Genomic DNA, 21,520 nt, shown 5'->3' with positions numbered 1-21,520 from the left:
GTATAAGATAGCACAATCTTCTAAGTTCTATGAAACTGACAAAAGTTGAAAATAAGAAAACAAGAACAACATTATCGCCGCTAAGTATGCACCCAAGCCGGCCTTAAAAAAGAGGAGGGTTGGGCGTAGGGCTTGTTCACCAATACTGTAAAAATCCTGCTAGCTACAGTAAAGTCAAACAAAATAAAGTGCAGCTGGACAGACTCGTGCAGAACTGAGACGACTTCAGGGAAGCAGGTCAGTGGCCAACACTACACCACGGGCGAAGATAAGAAAATCCATTTCAAAAACCCTACCTGCGTTCACAAACGGCACCCCATCAAAGGGGACGTACTGTGACTTCCACATGAAGCGTGTGGACTGCTTTGCAGGGCTGGGTGACTGGCGGGTGCCCCAGAAGCTCTGCGTGGCCTGCTTGTGGTACGTCAGCAGGATGTCCATCTCTACCTCTGTATCAACGTAGCCCCGGTAGTAGTCACCGATTTTCTGGAACATGCATGTGTGTTAAGTCTGCATAGGCTTATTAGTAACGACACTTTCTGCTTTTATGGAAATTTTTAGGTAAATGATGTCTTTTTTAAACAAAAATCCAGTGTAGGCGGAAAGAGTTGTCCCTGATTAGCCTGTGAAGACTGTACAGGCCAATCTGGGACGACACATAACGCCCATGCATTATGCCAGTTGTCCCAAAACAAGGCTCATTCGATAATGTTTGAAGTAAGAACTGTTTCAGGCTTACTTGGCTAAAAATTCTCCTTAATTTGTCAAAAAATAAATTACTCTCTTTTTCTGCAGTTTTATGAGGTCTTATAAAAAGTTGTTATCAAGAACAATTGTATTTAGCAGGGTTTACCCAGGATGGAAGTTTTCTTTAGCAAAATGTATTGTAGAACATAGATACAACTTTCATTCAAGCTGTTTTATTTCTTTTGATTAAGAAATAGTTGTAGCCAAATACAATTTTCTTTATTCAAATTTGCTACTTTATAGATATTCATTTTCAAAATTAAATCTTTTTATGCAGGAGTTAATATTTTATATTCCTTAGTAAGTGTTACAATTTATATCAGCCATGAAACTACACACAAGGAACAAAAATTATTGTTTAACTGGATTTCTATCACACATTTTCAGTAGAAACCCTGGTGACCTGCAAATTATTTTATTGACTGACTAGCTTGCAAGTCAGTAATTGCATGACAATTAAGGCCTGCTTCACCACAAACTTCTAATGTTGGAAATGATCCAGTCTCCCACTGGCTCATTTTTTTCTTAAAGGGACTGTCAACCGCAATTGACAAAACAAGAAAGTTTTAAAATACCGTATTTTTTTTTACAATCATTAGTTTATATTGATTAAATATCACGACTGGTATATTACATTACTTGAAAAAAAATCATATTTTCAGTATAATCGGTAATAAAATTTTGTGATGTGAAATCGAAAGTACATTGCTAAAATAGGTGACATAACGATTTACACACTATAAATAACGCAAGTAGATTGATCATTTTATATATAAAATATATACAATTCACTACGCATGCACAATGTGCATTCCTGGGTTTACCACGTTACGATGATGATCAATCTACTTGCGTTATTTATAGTTAACTGGTAGTTACCTAGTAGACATACCCAGTAAAATTTATTACCGAATATACTGGAAATATGAAAACTTAACAACTTTTTTCAAGTAATATACCAGTCGTTATATTTTAATCAATATAAACTAATAATTGTAAAAAAATACGGTATTTTAAAACTTTTCTTTTTTCATCAATCGCGGTTGACAGTCCCTTGATGCCAAATGTGTCATAAAACACTGGAATTCTTCTTGTTTTGGCAGTGTTTTGATGTTTTGGGAAGAAATTGTTGCGGCCAAGTTGATATGTCTTAAGCTTAATTTCTATTTAAAATGACAGGGGCTATTTGGCAAATGACCAAGTAAGAACTGAAATCAGTGGGCAATATGCAACCCTCCATTTCTTCACACCGAGCATTTCAAGAATGCTTTACCAAACTCCTATTTTTGAAAAAAAAAAAAACAGTCAAGAGCAATGCTCCCGGCTCCAATATTATTCTCACCTCGCAATTTTTCAGTCTGGCGGCCCATGAAGGACATCCGACAGGGAGGGGCTGGGTGGGCGGAGGCATCAACATCTCTGGGAGGTCATCAGGGGTCGTGTCCATGAGATCCATGTGGCCCGTCGTGCTGCTCACCTCACCTGGCTCCGTCTCACCCTGGTCTAAACACATGCCACACTTCAGCTATATCAAAGTGGTCAGTCAACTTACATATACTTTCCTCTGTTAGCTAGTTCACCAGTACAAAGTGTGCATATAAGAAATAGTTTATTCCCTAGTTTAGTTTGAACTTATTATTCCAGCTCAAAATTTTTCGTAATCATCAGATAAGTGAAAAAAGGAATATATCTATAATTAAGACATATAACAAGTACAGTCTATGTGCTTGATAGACTATGGGAATGAAAAGCTAAATGTACAAGCTTTTTGAGACTGTTCATCTGAAGAACCCAGTACTTGGTGTATTTGGAGGAGTCTTGATAACCCTTCCAGAGAGCATCATTCATTGATCTGTGTTGGCAAGAAATAATTTAAGTTCTGATAATTAGGACTATAAGTACATGACGTTAAAGGCTTGATAGGCAAAGCATTAAGATATTTTTTGGCTATAGAAAGTGAGAATTAATTTAATATTCTCATTCTAATATGATGTGACAAATATTTGTAACCCCATTTTTTTCCAGCCATCATTTGCAAAATTCAGTTCTAAAAAATAGTGCTAGCATATTTGTTTAATCCTTTGTCCACATCGAAACCGCACAAAAATTATAGTGCATGTACATCATGTATATCATGGGCTCTGCCTGGAAAAACGTGTGGGTATTGGTTGTTAAATACAAACTTCTTAGTGCAGAGAACATTGAGATCTTTTTTTTTTGGTTAAAAGTTCTGTAGCCCACCTAAACAAAGTTACATCACACCTTATTTGGATTTGACATTTGCTCTAAATAAAAAACAGAACTATAATTGTTCAGTTGGGTAGTATGGCCCGTGACTTGCATTTATTCTATGCCCTACTACATGGAGAAAGAAATTCTGTTGCAGGTGTCAATAAAAATTGTGTTGACATACGTTTATTTTAACTTTAAAGCAGTGTGAAGAAGTCAAAGGATGGCACCCAAAATGCAAGCTGTTTATGTGAGTTATTCTGTTGTTCACTTGTTGAGCGAAAATCTGGACGAAACTGAATCCCATTGTGAAAATCGTATAATACATAGAAACTTTAAAAGGGTGAACAATCAGGATCCACTGCGAATTTGCAGCATATTTTACATTCATGATTTGTAAAATAACTGACCACTACAGCGGATCTGAAAGGTAGTTGTATTAATTTTATATATGTAACCCAAGAAACTGAGATATACAAATCTACAAATTGTTGGTAAATTTAATTCTTGTTTAAAAAAATTAAAGTCAAAACTTTACCTTCTATTCCATATTTTTAGGCATGTTATCGGAAACTAAACTTTTTTTCAGCTTTGTTTAGAATAAAGCAATAAATCTAGAGTGTTCTACCTACCCACCCATTATACCCACCTGTGATACTATCCCCTGCCACAGTTATAATCCCGTCATCCGGGTTTATGACGTGCCATATCCTGGGTAGCATGCTGTCCGTCCCATGTGCAGGGAACATGCCTGTGTGGCCCGGCAGGATGATGTGGATGCCGTCCAGCAAGCCCAGGTGCCCATGGGACTGGAGCAGGGAGGGTGAGGCTAGAAGGCTCTGTAGGGTCTCATTGGACATTGTGGGCGAGACTGCAACAGAACCAGAAGGACTAGATAAGGAATGAACAAGCACATATTTGAGCCAGGCTGTGGGAAAACTGGGTTTAATGCATGTGGGTAAATTGTCATCACATATTAGCCTGTGTAGTCTGCAACCGGCTGATAAGGGGCAACACTTTAAACGTTTAAAGAATAATTGGTTAAGTCTCTTCTAAACGAAAATCCAGTCTAGGCAGAAAGTGTCCTCCCAGTTTAGCCTATGTGGACTACACAAATTAATCTGGGACAACACTTTACGCACATGCATAAAGCCTTGTTTCCTCAGAGCGTGGTCCATTTGGAAAATACACTGAGATCAAATACAATTATGTAGCATACAATTACAGATGCTGCAAAATGAAACATTTGGCATACTTGATGAATTCTTGTCTTGACTGGACGACATGGGATGTGACTTTTGACATGCCTGTTAAAATCTGTATTGGGATGAGCACATGGTTTACAGGGCACCATAATTATGTAATTCCTCCTTTATTAGAAGTTCTGGTGAATTACATACAATGTCATCATGTCCTTGTGTGAAGTGTGATATGTAAAAGTAGGATTGGTTTAATAAACAATGTGCATTTATAATGTATGCTGTTAATTAAATATTCCACTACTTTATTTTAATGTATTTATTGTTTAATAAAATAAATCGAGAATATTTGTTGGACTTGGTGGTATATCAATTTTAATTCACAAATGATCATAGAAAGACATATAAAGTGATATGGTCTAGTTCAACAACTGCCTGTATTTTTGGAATACTGAAGAACAGTCTGTTGTAACAGGTTCGTATTTTCAATTCTGCATCCCTTTTTTATTTAATTATTGAATTAATTATGATCATTATCATATTTATGTATTGTCACTGGGAAATGTAAATGGATGAGTAAATGTAATGCAATTATAAAGAAAAATAACACCATTTGAATTATTATGGCTGTATTTTATGGTTATTGTCATCTTAAAGTTATTTATACCTATTTTTGGTCATTAATGAATAGATTTTCCCCCATATTAAATGAGAACTTTTAAATTTAATCAGAAGATCCTTTGGAAAGAATGTGCATCATCGCATCGCCTGCCAAAAAAGGGAGCAAAAGGGAGACTACCTGTTGTATGCACTTGAATACCAGGTTTTACCCTGCACAAGCTGGCCAACATGAGGAGAACAGGAGTGGGAAAAACCGCGCCCTCTCCTTGACCAAGAAAAGCTGGATTTGTTTAGAGGTAAAACTATACAGGGTACTGGTTATTGCATTTTAAAGGTGTCACACTTCCGACCAGTCCACACAGCAAAATGAGACCACGCATCTTGGTACATTTTCGAACAGTATTTTCTATCAAACGTATTTATTTATGAAAAGCGTAAAGTCACATGTGATCAGGGGATTAAAATTGCAAAATAAACAACCAAACACAACAAGCAAACACACTAGTTTTGATTTAAATTTATAATTTTTATAACAACAAGATTACCATAACAGCAATATTCAACACTTACATTATAAAATATCTTTCAGGACCTGATCAAATGAGATCATGCACGAGACGCGTCGCGCAAAGGCCATGACAGTATAATAGTTGCAAAGAAGTTTGACCGGCTGGTGGCAGACTTGGAGAGAAAGATGAGAGCTGCACTCCTCCGCCTCAAAGAAATGCTGACAGGCCTTGATTGATATGCATCTTTCTTATGTATATAGCTGTTCGTGTGTATATACTGTACATGTTATTATAGTATGCTATTATTTTTTGTTTATTTATAATCAAATTATGTTTATATTTATTTCATCAAATTGCCATTGATATTTAATTAATCATGTATGTTAAAAAATGTTGGTGTACATTAAAGTATAAAATTGAATTATCTTGTAATTATTAAAATACACAAATATATATGTTTATATAATTATTGGTTTTTATTGCATATCTAATTAAAAAAAACTTTTAACAGCATATAATTGAATCAACTGTTAAGGCACAAGATGCACCTTTAACGCACATGTGTGCTTTTTGTGAGTGCGTTTTTTGCTGCCATTCATGTTCGTAAATTGTGCGTTTTGTGTGGGTTATAACTGTGCTTAACGTGCGTTAAATGTGCGCTTTTTGTGAGTTAAATGTGCGCTTTTTTATTTAAAAAGCGCACATTTAACACACATAAAAGCGCACATTTAACACACATGTGCGCTTTTATGTGGGTTATAACTGCGCTTTTCGTGAGTTAAATGTGCGCTTTTTAAATAAAAAAGCGCACATTTAACTCACAAAAAGCGCACATTTAACGCAATTAAAAGCGCACATTTTACACACATAAATGGCAGTCAAAAACGCACTTATAAAAAGCGCACGTTTAACGCACATTTAACGCACATAAAAGCGCACATTTAACACACATGTGCGCTTTTATGTGGGTTATAACTGCGCTTTTTGTGAGTTAAATGTGCGCTTTTTAAACAAAAAAGCGCACATTTAACTCACAAAAAGCGCACATTTAACGCACTTAAAAGCGCACATTTTACACACATAAATGGTAGTCAAAAACGCACTTATATAAAAAGCGCACGTTTAACGCACATTTAACGCACATAAAAGCGCACATTGAACACACTTATAAAAAGCGCACGTTTAACGCACATAAAGCGCACATTTATCCACAAAAAGCGCACATTTTCTTGTTTGTTCAATTTCTTTTCTATGATTAGGAGTGAATTAAAAACTGATATTCCACCAAATCCAACATACTTTCTTTTTATTTTAAGCTTACAAATCATTATTTTTGTATATTTGCTGAAAATAATAACGCCCTAATGTCATGAAAACAACTTCATTTCACAGTATAACAATATCAATAATGTTAACTGTTGATTTTTTAATTATGACTTAATTCAATGATATAATTATAAACCACAGAAAAGCGTAAAATAAACAAGATTTAACCCTGTTCGTTTTGTTTTTTTCATATTTGTACATCAAAGGTTAATTTTGTTACACACAACAAATCACTAGCTTGTTGGACAACCAACTAAAATATTTAGCTCGACCTGGTACAAGAATCACTTGTCAGCATAAGCAGATTATTAGGTCCCACGGTTCAGAAATAAGCTTTTACATCATTACATACTATATGTATATAATACATAGTCATAGGGTGTTACACTGCCTAAATATATTGGATGACACATATCTGAACAAAAGAATAAATTATTACTGCAAGTTTTCTCACCTAAAACAGCCTGATTGGCAAGACCACCAGTGGAAGATACAACCTCATTGTCGTCATCAGCAAGACCTGCTAAGTAAATACCAGATTTACATTTGTGATTATAACCACATAGTTAATTTTTTAATGATACAAACTTAGATTTTTAGTTTTATACAGACATTCTTGAAATGTTTTCTTGTTTTTTAGGCATGTGGGATTAATTGGTTAATCTGCTTTATTTCAATGACCCTTTGCATGCTGGGAAATTTGTCGTCTGCTAAAATGTCGTCTGCTGAATTTATAAAATTAGCATTTTCTTTGATTTTTTTCAAAAAATACTATCAGAATAGCAAACAATTTGGATCCTGATGAGACGCCACGTTCTGTGGCGTATCATCTGGATCCAAACTGTTTGCAAAGGCCTTAAAAATTTGGTTCCCGCATGGTAAGGGATAAGCAAACAATTTTTTTGACAAACCTTGATTTTTAAGGGTTTTTTTTACTTTCAGAAAATGGTTTTATGGTAACATCACATTGAAACTAATCAACATGTAGGCATGTACTGAAAAAGACATTCATGGTAAGTATTCTTTAATGACTTATAATTTAAATGTTAAGGTCACTTTTTTTTATTACTATGGTTTTATTCAAATTATTGTCAAACATCTTAAACTTCTACATTAGATAAAACCAATTAAAATATTACATATTCAAGTACAATATACAGTATTTTTAGAGGGATTTCAATAGATTTTGAAAACCAATAAGGAGTCAAATGACTCCTTGCATAAACATTCCAGGGGTCAAATTAAACTTTTAGGGGTCAAAATATTGAAACACCAACCTATTTTGTTTGTTCATATTTGTTATGGGGTATATGCTCATCAAATGTTGCTTAATACAAATGGTTGTCATACACTATGTCATAAACTATTTGATTTAACACAATTTATATTATTTCAAATATATTATTGATTTATTTCTCTGTAAAATGTGCATCAAAATGATGTAAGGTAGATAATTTGTAGTAGTCAAAAGTGATTAAATTGTTTGATGCTTGCATCATAAAGCAGGTTTCTGCTTCAGTTGAAATTCTTGTTTTTTTTTCATGTTTTTTTTTTTTACTGAAATCTTTTCTTTAACTCTTATTTTCACCCTTTGACTTGAGGATTTTTAGAAAGAAGATATTTTTACTTAAATTTTATTATGTAAGAGTATAATTTAAATAAGACGAAGTCTACACAAATTTCTAATGTGAGTCTAGAGGCAAGTTTTGACGTTTTGAATCTAAGGAAAGCCCTGATGACCATTATAGACATGCTAAATACCTCCTGGTGACAGGGACAGGACGTTTGATGGTGATATTTCGATGACACTGGTGAGGCCATCCTGACCGCCGCATGTGATTTGGTCGTCTGTGGAAATCATGTCTCACCTATTGAACATAAAAAATTGTTCAGCTCTTATTGCAAGTGCTTTCCACAGGAATTCCAAACTCATGCCTCACCTATTGAACATAAAAAATTGTTCAGCTCTTTTTGCAAGTGCTTTCCACAGGAACTCCAAACTCATGCCTCACCTATTGAACATAAAAAATTGTTAGCTCTTATTGCAAGTGCTTTTCACAGAAACTCCAAACTCATGCCTCACCTATTGAACATAAAAAATTGTTCAGCTCTTATTGCAAGTGCTTTCCGCAGGAACTCCAAACTCATTTATTTGTGTTACAGTGTTCGAGTAAATTGACGTCATTTGGAGCGCTTTGACTCTTAAACAAAACAGCTATAAAGTCATTGTTAAAAAGATATATTTTTACATGGCTTTTAATTTGTTTTAGACCTTTCCTGCATAGATAGTATAATTCATATAATTTCATATAAACAAACATTGCTAGTGTACTAAAGTATCACATGAATTTCGGCATAAGTGACTATTTAAAGATTTGAGGAAATATTCCAATGAAACGTGAGTAAATCACCTGACCTGATACAACAATCAATATACCCACGCTTTCCATGCAAATGACCAACCTTGTACATGCTGCATAATTTTCTTGCCCTTTTGAGCACAAAATAAATTAGCACTGTTAATCGGAAGCTCGAGTTTGTTAAACATGAATATTCAGAAGTATATTTTGGATTACAAACCCATCAACATTAACATTCGGGAGTGGGTTCCGGATTACAAATTTAATTATGCTTATTTGAGATTTCCAAAAACAGTTAACAGTTAGGTTATGAATTCAAAGATAATTTGTTAAAACGCTTTACAGGTCGAATAAATAATGCATGAAATGCGCAATTTCCGTGAGGATTACACGATCAGTCCTATAATTAACTGGCAAAGATTTCTGTGGAAAATTACATGCATGTCACAAGCATGATCTGCATGATTTACACACAATGTAACTGCAAACATTGCCTGCCTACAAGTGCTGGCACTTGTACACGTTCTCTCATTGGCCAATACCGATTTTCCAATACAACGCTCCGCTTTTAGGCAGGCTTTAGTTAGGTAAAGCAATACATGTAATTGACAGAGGATTGTAAATTGGCTTTAAATATTTCAGCAAAGTCAATATATTGCTTTGATCTTTTAAATGGCTAGTAGATTGATTAATTGATTTTTATTCAGGTTTAAAACACATTATATACAAGTTATCATCAAATTTACATAACATTTATTACTTAAAAGAATTTGTGAGATTGCTTCTGATCAAAGCCTATGGTCTAAAAACTGCCATAAAAATAATATGAAATAAAATTTGACAATAAAAAGGAACACAACAGTGCGACAAAATAAAAAAGTCTTAAGAAAGCGTATCACCTCAAATAAGATTTGAAGGGAACAGATCAGCAACTACCTCACACTTAAAATATGATTTAATGTTACTCTAATGGTATTTAATATATTACTTAAATATTATTACAGCTATACATGTATATCACATATATTTACTATCACATACTTTCAGCATAGACTGGTCATTAGATATACTATAGAAAAAAGTTCACAACTTTGGGAAACTTAGTATGTAAAATGAAATATCTTGGATAATATAGTGTAAAAACCTAGGATATCCCATGAAAGCGCGAAAGCTTATTTCCAATGCGGTCCAGTGAGGTTATACTTACTTTAATATAATCCTATGTGAAAGTTACACAAAATGAACAATAAGTCCCTGATAAGTTGTTACAATCATGTTTCTATTAATACAATATATAGTAGCAGTATTAAATATGAACTGCAAAAATAGATTGATTTGAAAATTTCAGGCGCCCTGCAGACTATGATTTCAAAACTCAAGCGCACTGGTGAGGGACTGTTAAATGGCCTGTGGAAAGCACTGCTTATCACATGTTTGTTGTTCAAGGTTATGATTTTTTAAGCATCTCAGATAGGTGCTTAACTAACTGGGCTATATAGACAAGCCAGGCGCACAAAAAACCTTAATTTTCCCAAACCCCAGTTGTGGTCAACAATAAAGTTAAGTTGCATACAATAAAAATGAGCTTAACATGGCAAAGGTTTACTAGCCATGAGCAAAATAAGTTACATCTTTAACAATATTTTCATAACTTTTTATAAGTGCAATATAGGACTAGGAGCCCACATAAACAGTATAAAAAGTACACCTACATTTGGCAGCGCTGCCGCTAGCTTTTAAAAGTTGAAAGTCCTGACTTTTAAGCCTTAAATTTTGGATGTCCCAGACATACATGTACATTTGAAGTCCCACTTTTATTTCAAATGTAAATAGACCCTACCAAATGTGTGGTCGATGGATACACACAAGCTCCAAAGATCTGTAAATAAACATGTTATACTGACAGATCTTTGTATGTTCCAACTCTATCCATTACCCGATAATCCAGTATTATTACGATTTCTATTTTCAAAACCAAAATATGGCCAACATTGAAGTTGAATGTGTTAAAGAATTTCATAAACACAAACGCCCACCATTTTACGCAATTGCATATACAAATTGAATTGTGGGATGGGGCAATTCCAATTGAACATGCGTGAATCACGTGACGCGATTTGAGAGCAGCGAGCACTGTTCATAATAAGTAATGACAAATCAACGACTGAATTTAAAATGTTCTATGTACCTCCTTTCAGAAATGGTTGTGAAAGTGAAAGTGAATTTCTGAGAATAAAAACGTTTCTTTCTTTAAATTTTACCGAGCACACTTCATTCCGTATCGCAATATAACTTGTCAGTTCATTCATGCATGTGGACCTATATGCATGCATAATTTGGCAATCTTAAAACACAGTATTTACCTACGAATTGCATTATGTGTTAAGAACATTGACATAACAAAATACATTATTCAATTTAAGAATTTTCCAATACGTATAATTAAATGTGTTATTTGAAATCATTTCTCAGATTTTGTTATTCAAAGAAAGTTAAGAAAATTCTAGCAACAAAGAAACATTTCTCATGTATTTCGTGTACATATGAAAATCATGCGAAAATTAGACTTGGTGTACAACATCACGTCATATTTCCTTGGGGAAAGCGTGGACTTTAAAATTTCATTGCTTAATACAAACTTTGTAGCGCCGAGGTTGCTAATATATTTACTTTTGGTAAAAAATCGTAGAGCTTTTTTTTTAATGTGAAAACTTTTCTCTCACTTATAAACTAGTTATTGAGGCTTTATCTACATGTGTACAGCGCTACATTTGTTGAGGTCAGTATTGATCTGTGAAATGTATAGTTATTGCAGGGCCCTCAATCTATTAAATCTGCCGCTGAAATTCGGCGGCAGTCCCCCACCTGAAAAGTATACTTTTTCCCCCTTTTTGGGGGAAAAATCCCCCCCCAAAAAAGCACAAAATATTTTTATTTTATTTTTTTTAATAGAAAGATGTGTCTCATGATTATTATATCTCAATTCTATTTCAATTTAATCTTTGCAAACATACTAAATTATGAAGAATGCAATGAATTTAGTGCAAACATGTACAAATGTAATAATGAGAGAGTAAGTAAAAAATCCCCCAAAAAGGGAAACATCGCGAAAATTCCCCCTCCTAAGGGCTGCGGACCCCTTCCCCCAAAGTAGTGTGAGGGCGCTGTATTGTATACAGCTTTACGTGGGATCCGTGTGCCTGAGCACTGATTTGCTGATGCGCTTACCAAGAAGAATTTGATTAACAGCTGGAAAAATCAATATAGGCCACTCACTGAGAAATTCATTGAAAACAGTTGCTCTTAGGTGGAGTAAACGGACTAAAAGACCCGCTTTACTGTTGACATCTGTATGTGTTGTGTATTAGAAAATTGTGGATTATCAGGCGTCCTAGGGACTTCCACCATTTGTATAATAGACATACAAATGCCGGATGTCCACTTACGGAAGCGCCGATTTGGAAAAATAAAATTATTAAAATTTATTATCTTGCTAAGCTAGCAGGCTGAGAGATTTAAGCTAGTGTCATATAAGCCTCTTTTCCTGTATATTCATACACTTAACACATAACAGATAATATATTATAAATGCACACTTTTCAAACAAGACTGACGCCTTTTTCTTGAAGTTTAATGTGTTTCCTTAAAAATTAAAGTCAGTAGATGCATAGATAATAATTTTTTGTAGTTACCGACAGATTTTAGAATGGTACCCTAGCAACCATGAGTTTGTCAGATCTTTCCTATCAATCTGTTCAGTCTGAATTTTCAAGCAATTTGGATAAACTTCATTAGAAGTTTCCCTTACCTGGCAAACACACAACCGTTAATTATTTGAAATTAAGATTGTGCAATATCATTGGTTTTACAAACTGTGTGTAGCAATTTACATAGAAATCCTTTTAAATTTTTCATGTTTTTACACAAAATGTATTTCCCCTTATTATTTCGACAACAAACTAAGATTTTTGTGACAGAACTGCCCCAATACAGATAATTGACGTAAATTTTTATAAGAAATCCTAATTTATTTCCAATATACTAGGGTGGATGAATATAAAGAAATGGATGAAACAATCGGAAAGAAGGATACTAATATGATAGTCAATATCTAAACCTAATAAGTTTTATTTGAGGGAAAATAAAGCCAATTTACTTTTATTCAACTTCTTTTTATTGGCATCATTGGAATTGGTAAGAACTTTTCAAAACAGCGAAGATTTGTTGGTAAACATATTTAATTAAATCATTTAAGTTTGAAAATATGTGAACATATTTGAATGTGAGGTCCATTTTCTTAAAATGAAAGTAGAACGAAAATGATAAAATCAATAAGTTATGCATTGACCAGCATTTTCATTGGCTCAGCAAAATGATTTGACTGCATTGCCAAAGGCAAACGATTGGGTCTCCCTCAATTGCATCTTATAGTAATCAAAGGAAACAATGTACGTTAATATTTATACAACAAGTGCTGTGTGATGCACATTAAGCTTTCTAGTATTGCTTGAAAACGAGTCACAAACCTCGAATTCATTCAACCTCGTATTGATACAGAGACGGAAGTTGGTAGCGTTTTGACGTATAGCGCGCGTGCGCATTCTACAAACTGTAGGTTATATACAACTATAAATAATTGCACCATGATGGATTTTTAATTCCATAAAAATCTTGTCTTAATTGACCAGTCGCCAAATTATCGATCGCTCCGCCCACATAGTCACGTGGTCTAGTGATTAGAAAACTCCGACAAGCAGATCGCAATTATAACGGATTACGTGAGGGAAATTCTATACTTGTAATGATGTATTATGCCCTTTTCTATAATATAAATTATTAAAGCCGCACACTAAACTAAACTGGTTTGTAAAACATTTATACAATCATAAATACTTTTGAGAGAAATGGCATAATCAAAATAAATGAGTTAACGGCAGACTGACTATCAGAAACGTTTCTTATATTATATAGGGAGTTGATGAAAAATCCGATGTAAAAATGAGCATTTATTTCACTAAACTAAACTGGTTTGTAAAACATTTATACAATCATAAATACGTTTGAGAGAAATGGCATAATCAAAATAAATGAGTTAACGGCAGACTGACTATCAGAAACGTTTCTTATATTATATAGGGAGTTGATGAAAAATCCGTTGTAAAAATGAGCATTTATTTCATATTGAATTTGAACTTGTATTCAACCGTCTGACAGTGAACCCGGTGGCTATTCATATATAATTTTGAAAATATGTTTATTAAATGCAAATGACATATCCATATCATGATGGGTTTTTTGTTTATTAAAAATGTTTAGATCTTTGTTTTATTGTGTTATTTTTAAAAAGACACCGATTTTTTTTATTTAGAGATAAATTAAATTTTGATTGTAACCATAATTTAATACAGGCCTAATCTCGTGGTTTCATTAACATATAGTCTAATATGAATTTTATTTCATTTATGTTTAATGCGAACCTGTTACATTTTACAATCAAAAAATGAAATGTTGGTATTACGGTGCTGTTCACGAACATTCGAATTGAAAACATTTAGCATATTATGCATTTGCTTATTTATAACAAGATGGCCCTTATATGTTAATTGCAATTTTCACATTTCTCCCCGTATCAATATATGTTGTATTAGAAATGTTGTTGTTGTATTATAAGCCGTACATTTTACACTTGAAGTCGCTCTAAGCTGGCTAAGCCGCGTTGAAATCACCTTTTTTCGTTTTTACTTAAGTTAAAACAATATTTAAGTTAACAATTTATAATGATTTCTCTTGTTTATGATCCACAGAAAATAAATATATAATTGGAAATCATTTAAGTAATTAAATAGTTGTCTTTTCTTGTGTACAGTACCTAACAATGCCTTAATGTTCCTTCATTCTGAGATCCACGCAACATACTGTTATTTATTTATCATCGACAATTACGCTGAGATTAATAAGCACGTGTGGCAATTATTATGTTGCCCAAACTTCTTAATAATATTGTGCATCAAACGGTATAACACGTTTTATAGAACACACACCTGGTGTGGTTAAACTATAGACCAATTCATTGTTATTGTTTTGATTCCGAATTTTCGCGCATGCGCGATGCGCTGGTAGGCAAAAGCTCTGGGTACAGTTACGATAAACATTATGTCGTATAGATAATGGCACGTGTTTAGTCAATATATCGAAAACATTAACAACAACATCATAACACCTAAATACTATTAAAGATATTGCATTTTTAATGTCAATATTGTTTAATTAATACATGTATTCTTATCTATAAAAAAATATATACTCGTTAGTCATTAGCATCAAGGTAAAGGTGGTCTGAAGACTAAACACCGATAATATCACAAAACAAAGCTATGCATTAGCCGTTTTATTTCTTGCAGAAGGATTTCAAAAATTACAAAAAATAATAATGCACCCCATTATATTATTATAATTATCAATTATATGAGTATGAAAGTGTGATAAAAAATATGAGTGAAAGAACAGGGGTGCATTAAAATCTGACACTGTACAACAAAACCCTATTAAAAGCGAAGTGCATGACAGTATTTAAATGTTCATTTTCTTTTAAATTGGATGATTTGTTTTTCGGGTGAATAATACTATAGATGAATCGTAACATACAACTGAAAAACACAACTTCACATGATGCAAATTAACCTGTGAATTCATGTATATTGAACTTTCTTAACTAGTGTATATGAGTGACAAATATCTTACATTTTATAATATATATCTATATTGCTTTTTATTTTTCGTAAATATTATTTACCCCGGTAGTCATACGTAATTTCTTGTTTTCATGATGTCGTTTGTGCATGGCCGTAACATTCAATCTTCAAACGGAATGACGTAGTTTTAATGAACCGGTACCCGCTAAATACGTTTAATGATTATATGTACATTTACCAATTATTAAATACGTTTTGTTATAAATTACCGGTAAACAGGCTAGTATCTTCACAGCGTACATTTTCTAATTATATATACTGGACAAATTACTTTATATTTTTTTACGATATGTAGCATATCTAATTGAACAGTTGAACTTTAGCGGTATATTACTCAACCCCAAATAACTGCTCAATACTACTAGAAATAGAAGACATGGTGGTATCATCAATTGTGATTAATGACCAAACTTTCATATACCACCTGTGGTCAGGGACCTATTGTTTGTATAGGTCCCTGCTGTAGTTTATGACACTTTGCTGTTAGTTAAGTAGGGACAATATCTGATCAAAACGAGATAATCGGCTTGTGCCGAACAAAGGGGGCAATTAAACACCGGAATACAAAGGCTAACACGATTTTAAGATTGATGCAAACAATCAAATCAAACCAATTAAATTAAATTAATTTATTTAATGTGTCAAAGTGTTAGTTTTCCTAGACAGACAGACAAGACTTTTTTTAGTAATTTCCTTTTTTATTTCTATCGTCAACATAATATATTTTGTATATAAAATATTATGTTTAAAAATTCACAAAAGTAGTATATATGTTGTCTTTTTTCCCGATATAAATTATGGTACATAGCATCTATAAAGACTATGGATGGTGTGAAAAATATGTTATAAACAGTTTCAATTTCGATATATATTTTATTATATTATATTTCATATATATACAAGGGAAAAAGTGTATACATGTTGCGTTAAGCTAGGTGAAACTATGTCACAAAGTATATTTACTTTTTTTTATGGTAGGTGTACCCATTGAGCATAAAAAGCGCACAACGAATATACAATATATGTAATTTTTTTTGTGTAGTCGCGATTTATTCTCTTGTTAAATTATATTATTAAAAGGACACAAGAAAATCAATTTATGGTGTTGTTTTTTTCCTGTTTGCATTTAAAAATAAAATATTTTGCCAATAATACTACCGAGTTTATAATGTGTGCATTGAAGTAATCAGCTATAGTCAGATTACAGAATGATATAATTGCAAAATTTAGTTCAATGTTTTGGAAGACTTTTTTTAGTTGACTTGCACAATGTACCTCGTCAACATCACAGTCATGTGGTTGATATTGATACGCGCCAGAAAACACATTTTAACAAACACGAGTATGAATAAATCAAATGTATATTGGGGTACATAAGATGAACAACTGGTAAATTACGTTATACGATTTAACAAATTTGATCTGATACTCAAAGATTCCTTAACACATAAACAAAGTGTTATTAGTTCAGACCCTGTTCTTTAGTTGCAGCAATTGTTCATACTTAATAACAGATGGATTATGGATTATCATAGTGGTAAGTTAATATATGCTGTGTGCATGGAATCGATCTATTTGTTGTTTGTTTTCATTCTTATTTGTTTTAGTACAGTACAACAACTTTTGGGATGTTTAAATCTAAACTCTAAAAATGATCGTATACATATCAAAATATATTAAATAATGTATTTAATATAGATATAGAGCGTGACAATAAATATCATGCTCGATATCTCCCCTTTGATCGTGTCTTTCTTTTGCCTACCAGAGTGGCGCGGATAAAAACACGCAGGTGCGCGTGACGTCACGCGTGAATTGGTCTATAGACGAGTTAACGCGTGACGTCACACGCACCTGCAAAGTTTAGACTCCGCCCACTGGTTGGCAAAAGAGGTGGAATTTATATAAGCGCATATAGAGAAGGTTGACGAAATCTTCGTTTTTAATGATAATCATGCACAATATCAAATATAATTTTACTAATTATGTCTGAATAAAACATTAGCATGCAAGGAAATGCATCTTTGGAACGATTACATTGTTGTTATTATTATTTGTTTTTACTGACAACGAACTCGGGAGTGGAACACAATCTAAGAGCTCGGTATGTGGTTAAATAAAAATCTCTCTTCTTGGCACTTCCTCGCGACCATTTTTAGTTAAAAAATGCTCAGAAATTGAAATTCTTTCAGAATAAATTAAATTTAATGGACGAAAACAAATAAGGATAAAAACAAACAACGAATAGGTCAATTGTATGTACGCGACATAGGGTAACTGATTTGAACCTTATATGTCTGGAAAAACTTACCTTCTTACACATTCAATAAATTCTATTGTTTAATATAATTGTTTTATTTAATTGTTCACACTAATTTTGGCACTCTTTGTAGCAGCATTTATATCCCGGTGTTTAATTGCACCTTTGTTATCACTAACCGATTATCTCGTTATGATCGGATACTGTCCAGACAATTACAAAGAAAACATGGTGTCATAAACCCAGGGACCTATACTTGGGCCCCTGCATAAACCACATGTTGCAGACGAGTGTCTGGTCAGTAAACATAAGTCACGATACCTCAATGTCATCTCTTGGCATATTGAGCAATCATTTAAGCCACTTTGTAAAGCTTAAAATACTGATATTATAACATTTTAACAAAAATGAAGTAATTTGTCGGAAATGTATTAACGGGAACGAGTGTATAAATTTATTAGCCAGTTAAACTTAATAATACATTGTTTAATAACTATACATTTTAAATATTGGCCAAATTTACTGCTATGCAATTAAGGTATTAAACGGGTACCGGCAAAAGTTAACTCCGCTATTACGTGTAAATATTGTACATTACTGCAGTGTCCGAAACACGATCATGAACATAAGCAGTCACAAAAGGGGCCGTTAGATAAATTAAATATATGCATTTATCATAAAATGCTATATTTTCATCACTCCTTATTACTAATAGAGATTTCAATAGACATGCAAAAACAGTTCAATTTGCGTAATTACTATGCAGGGTTTTTCCGTTTGCATGCTAAATTGAATTTATATTCATTCAATGTAAACGAAACGTAAATTCATTCAATGTAAAAGAAAATTACCACAATATTTAAAAATAGAACTGTATGCCGCTTTTTAGGGCTCTGTTTTTATAATTGATTAAATGCACCTCTGACTCTATCGATCGCTGATGAAATAAAACACTATCCACACCACTTATAATTATAATACAATTAATATATGTTTTATTAGTGTTGAAATATAATTTATTCAAGTCTTATTATCAGAAAGAATACGAATAATGTATTGTTTTGTTTTGTGGAATTGTCAGTATTTAATCTTCCGATCACGTTTACTATATGCTAATAACTACTTCGTATTTTTATGAAGAGGAAATTTTATTTGTGAATATACATTTATTTGGTACTAAATATGCTATATTTTCACTTTTTTAAAAAGGGTTTTAATGTTTATTTCGTTTTTATTATCAATTTATTGACTAAACAAAAGCCCTTTATACATGTTTTACGTTACTGTAACCAGTGTTTTTGCCAACCAGTCAGTGCGCATGCGCGGAAAATCCCGAATGTAAACAATAACAATTAACTCGTCTATTTATTGTGTTTGTTTTCTCATTTCTCGTTCATATGTTCAAAAAATAAAGATAAAATAATAACCTTTTATAAAGTATGTATAGCACCTACAATTTTGAATAATGATCGAACAGTAATGATCATGCATTTGATATAAAATCTGTGTAAACTCTTAAAAATTACGTCCATTCCATATGTACAACACGCTTTGTTTGTCGGACAAAATGGCGGCCAGATAAGCGATGCTGAGGGGTGTGTGAAAAATCAATATCTGATTGGCTAATCGACAAAATGTGGGCGGAGTTGGCGACTGGTCAATTGGATCGTAACCGTGATGAATAGGTTTTCTTTAGCGGTGATAGCTTAAATTTCTGTTGTGATGAAATACACGACTTAGTCAATTATATTTAACAGTTAATTTATTTGACTTTTTATTGTTTTACTATTTATTCTCAAATTAATTTACAGCTGTTGGTGATAAACAAAAACATTTTAGACATATATTTTGATAAGAAATAGCAACACCCAACGACATTAAGTCAAGTGTGATATTCAAAAGATTTTATATGAATGTACACACATGGTAAAACTAATTTATTATAATTCAATAACTTGTTTCGTTCAAAAGTGTTTATTTCAATAATTATTAAACTTACGTATTTGTGAACACTTTTTGATATACAATATTATAATGTAGACAAATACTGAAAATAAAATCATTAGCATAACGGTAAAATAAGTTTTGATTAATATTGTAATGGTGTTTATTTTGTTAAAATACCACTTTTGAGTATGACGTTGATAGTATGACACAGTATATCTGAAGATATATATACATATACACATATGTTGTTGTTGTTGTTGTTGTTTTAATATCTTTATAAGTTGCATACATTCAATGACGAGTAGCTATTAATTTGTCATAAAAACGTCATTATTATTGGATTTTGGAAATTAACCAAATCGATTCCCCAGTAACTGATATAACTTGTAAATATTTTGAGCGACAATTTGAAACTAAAACTAGTATCATTTAAGTGGGATTATTCGAATCGTATAAACTTGTATTAATCCCAATTAATGTGTTCGCAACGTTTATACTTATTTAAAGCGGTGAGTACGAAGCATCAAGGTATATTTTAATTACTTGACAGTTATCTTGAATGTATGTCATGATATAAAATGAGATCAATCTGAATTAACAGTACAAAGTAGCGGTATGAAAGCTTGAGTGGTTTGTAAGTCTGTCTGTCTGTTAAACTTTAACAAGGTAATTGTTGTCCGTTTGCCCTGCCACAATTTTATATTAAGAAGGTCCGAATGATAATGTTATAGTCGGCTCACGAATCACATGTCACAAAGTTTTACATACGTTATAAACATAATTTAAGTATTACAACTTATATCTTTATTTTGATTAACTACTATTTTGTGTGTTTTTTTTTGGGGTTGAGGAAGGAGCGGGGGGGGGGGGGGGGGGCTTGGATAGAAGGTTTAAACTAGTCCTTCCAATAACAAAAAATAAAGAAACTATTCTTGGTATATAGTAAACGTAAAATAGTAAAAACAGCTTTCCGTCATACTCTTCTATTATGGTGTTTTAACGCATATCATTATGCATGGTTGCTAAAGCACAGTGTATACTACCGATGTTTATTGTTGTTTGATGATTATAATGATGTTAATGTTGATGTTGTTGTTGTTGATGATGATGATGGTGGTGGTGGTGATGGTGGTGGTGGTGATGATGATGATGATGATGATTTGAATTAAATTAATGCGCAAAGATTTTTCTATATAGCGGGCAAGCGCAGATATCTGCGCTAGGTCGCTGCAAGGGTAATGCAATATTTACAATCTATATTTTAGCCAATAGCAGATAACAAGCACCATACGTATATGAGAAACAACAACAAAATAATACTTAAACATGAACCTCAAGTATTCCTTATTTTATGAAAGAACTATTTTATTTATCACGGTCTGTGTTCATAAAAGCACGGATCAAATAGACGATCTGCTATAGATGTGTACAGAATTTTCAGTAAAGACTGTTTAAAACTTCACTTGCATGAGAATGCTACTTAGATTAAGTACAAAACATGTCTTCGTTTGCGATTTTTAAATTTTAAGGCTTCTGTAAAAAAAGGTAGGAATTCGATTTAAAGCGAACG

At 32.8% G+C, this 21,520-nt stretch overlaps 1 protein-coding gene across 11 annotated transcripts in view; it reads right to left on the bottom strand.

The window, feature by feature from the left end:
• The window catches only part of LOC127848383 (calcium-responsive transcription factor-like), a 211,335-nt gene that overhangs the window by 11,849 nt on the left and 177,966 nt on the right, over positions 1-21,520 (bottom strand). For 5 of the 11 annotated variants that reach the window (XR_008034477.1, XR_008034490.1, XR_008034478.1 and 2 more), the window contains exons 1-6: positions 13,518-13,574; positions 8,393-8,499; positions 7,086-7,154; positions 3,626-3,847; positions 2,090-2,250; positions 297-486 (exon numbers count right to left, since the gene is read on the bottom strand). Coding sequence is in view for 7 of the 11 variants with exons in the window: in XM_052380853.1 (XP_052236813.1) it covers positions 297-486; positions 2,090-2,250; positions 3,626-3,847; positions 7,086-7,154; positions 8,393-8,492 (742 nt within the window). In the remaining 4 variants the exon portion in view is untranslated. The other 6 variants (XM_052380881.1, XM_052380830.1, XM_052380863.1 and 3 more) reach the window with 6 other exon arrangements.

This window comes from Dreissena polymorpha, chromosome 1, assembly GCF_020536995.1.
Source record: "Dreissena polymorpha isolate Duluth1 chromosome 1, UMN_Dpol_1.0, whole genome shotgun sequence".
Lineage (NCBI taxonomy): Eukaryota > Metazoa > Mollusca > Bivalvia > Myida > Dreissenidae > Dreissena > Dreissena polymorpha.
This window is presented reverse-complemented; position numbering and strand designations above follow the sequence as displayed.